This window comes from Tursiops truncatus, chromosome 14, assembly GCF_011762595.2.
Source record: "Tursiops truncatus isolate mTurTru1 chromosome 14, mTurTru1.mat.Y, whole genome shotgun sequence".
NCBI lineage: Eukaryota > Metazoa > Chordata > Mammalia > Artiodactyla > Delphinidae > Tursiops > Tursiops truncatus.
The window spans coordinates 33,225,584-33,228,060 of record NC_047047.1 but is presented as its reverse complement, the minus strand read 5'-3'; the positions used below and the strand labels follow the sequence as shown (position 1 = coordinate 33,228,060).

At 39.6% G+C, this 2,477-nt stretch overlaps 1 protein-coding gene across 4 annotated transcripts in view; it reads left to right on the top strand.

The window, feature by feature from the left end:
* The window catches only part of MEIS1 (Meis homeobox 1), a 136,376-nt gene extending 134,832 nt beyond the window's left edge, over nt 1–1,544 (top strand). For 2 of the 4 annotated variants that reach the window (XM_033838403.2, XM_033838405.2), the window contains exon 12: nt 16–1,544. In XM_033838403.2, the coding sequence (XP_033694294.1) occupies nt 16–299 (284 nt within the window). In that variant the 3' untranslated portion in view covers nt 300–1,544. The remainder of the gene's footprint in view (nt 1–15) is intronic. The other 2 variants (XM_033838406.2, XM_033838407.2) reach the window with 1 other exon arrangement.
* The last annotated feature ends 933 nt before the right edge of the window (nt 1,545–2,477 follow it).

Sequence of the window (2,477 nt, the reverse complement as noted above, 5' to 3'; positions counted from 1 at the left end):
TTTGAATTTCTACAGGGCTGCAAAGTATGCCAGGGGAGTATGTAGCCCGGGGTGGTCCAATGGGTGTGAGTATGGGACAGCCAAGTTATACCCAACCCCAGATGCCCCCCCATCCTGCTCAGCTGCGTCATGGGCCCCCCATGCATACGTACATTCCTGGACACCCTCACCACCCAACAGTGATGATGCATGGAGGACCGCCCCACCCTGGAATGCCAATGTCAGCATCAAGCCCCACGGTTCTTAATACAGGAGACCCAACAATGAGTGGACAAGTCATGGACATTCATGCTCAGTAGCTTAAGGGAATATGCATTGTCTGCAATGGTGACTGATTTCAAATCATGTTTTTTCTGCAATGACTGTGGAGTTCCGTTCTTGGCATCAACTTTGGACCAAGGAGCATCCCTAATTCTTCATAGGGACTCTTAAAAAAAGCAGGAAATACCAACCGAAGTCAATCTGGGGGACATGCTAAATAACTATATAAGACATTAAGAGAACAAAGAGTGAACTATTGTAAATGCTATTATACTGTTATCCATATTACGTTGTTTCTTATAGATTTTTTAAAAAAAATGTGAAATTTTTCCACACTATGTGTGTTGTTTCCATAGCTCTTCACTTCCTCCAGAAGCCTCCTTACATTAAAAAGCCTTACAGTTATCCTGCAAGGGACGGGAAGGTCTGATTTGCAGGATTTTTAGAGCATTAAAATAACTATCAGGCAGAAGAATCTTTCTTCTTGCCTAGGATTTCAGCCATGCGCGCTCTCTCTCTGTCTTTCTCTCTCTCTCTCTCTCTTTTCCTCTCTCTCCCTCTCTCTAGCCTGGGGCTTGAATTTGCATGTCTAATTCATTTACTCACCATATTTGAATTGGCCTGAACAGATGTAAATCGGGAAGGATGGGAAAAACTGCAGTCATCAACAATGATTAATCAGCTGTTGCAGGCCGTGTCTTAAGGAGACTGGTAGGAGGAGGCATGGAAACCAAAAGGCCGTGTGTTTAGAAGCCTAATTGTCACATCAAGCATCACTGTCCCCATGCAAAAACCACCACCTTATACATCACTTCCTGTTTTATGCAGCTCAAAAACATAAACTGAAGATTTATTTTTAATATGTTGACTTTATTTCTGAGCAAAGCATCGGTCATGTGTGTATTTTTCCATAGTCCCACCTTGAAGCATTTATGTAGACATTGTAAATAAATTTTGTGCAAAAAGGACTGGAAAAATGAACTGTATTATTGCAATTTTTTTTTTGTAAAAGTAGCAGTTTGGTATGAGTTGGCATGCATACAAGATTTACTAAGTGGGATAAGCTAATTATACTTTTTGTTGTGGATAAACAAATGCTTGTTGATAGCCTTTTTCTATCAAGAAACCAAGGAGCTAATTATTAATAACAATCATTGCACACTGAGTCTTAGCGTTTCTGACGGAAACAGTTTGGATTGTATAATAACGCCAAGCCCAGTTGTAGTCGTTTGAGTGCAGTAATGAAATCTGAATCTAAAATAAAAATAAGATTATTTTTGTCATGCTGACTCCACTGCTTGAAAAATTTGTTTACTGCCCCCCAAATTTTTCATGATCAATGCAGTAAATATAAAACTTAATTTTAGCTCCCTAAGATACATATGCACTTGAAAATTTGAACCACAAAGTAAATTATTTAATAATAGGCACTGATTTCTTTAAGCTGACTTAATGAACTAATATCAGCAAATGTAAGGCCTAAGGGCACTAAACTAACTGTAGACTCCGATTACAGCCAACAGAATTACTCATTTAATATCAGTGAAATTATTCTTGCACCTAATGGCAAACCTAAGGACTGAGTTACATCTTTCACTAAGGATGTTACCTAGGATGAGCAGTATATGTTTATTAGGAAATTAACTACATGAATGGAAGAGACCAGACTTCAAAATCTAATTTTTATAAATATGCTCTATGTTCTCATTGGATAAAACTGGTTATTAACCAATTTTCCAGAACAGCTGTACAGAATTTCTGCATGGCAGCCAGCTAGATGGTACAAAATAACATGTTTAAGCAGTAATAGCTTATAATTTCATTGAAATAAAATTGCGGCTATGAAAAGTGCTCCCCAAAGCTAAGGAAAATATACAAATATTTTAATTAAGGCAAATTCGTTTTAAAAAATCAGGCTTTTAGTAGTGACTGCTTTGTAAACAAAGGATGGGTCGGAGGAGAGTGCCTTAAACTCAAGCCTGACATTCAGGCCCATGTCACCCTATAAACCCGCCCTGAACAATTCTATTTTCTATTTGAGAAGAGAAACCAGCTGTGGGTTGGGTTTACTAGGTGACGTGTGATTGACTGACTCACCTGCTGGAGCGGCAGAGCACTCTCTCACCTTTTGTTTATGGGGCCTTGTTTCTGAACACGTGGATCAGCAGAAAGGCTCAACCTTCTGCAGCCTCTCCGCGCCTCCGCCCCCCCCTCCC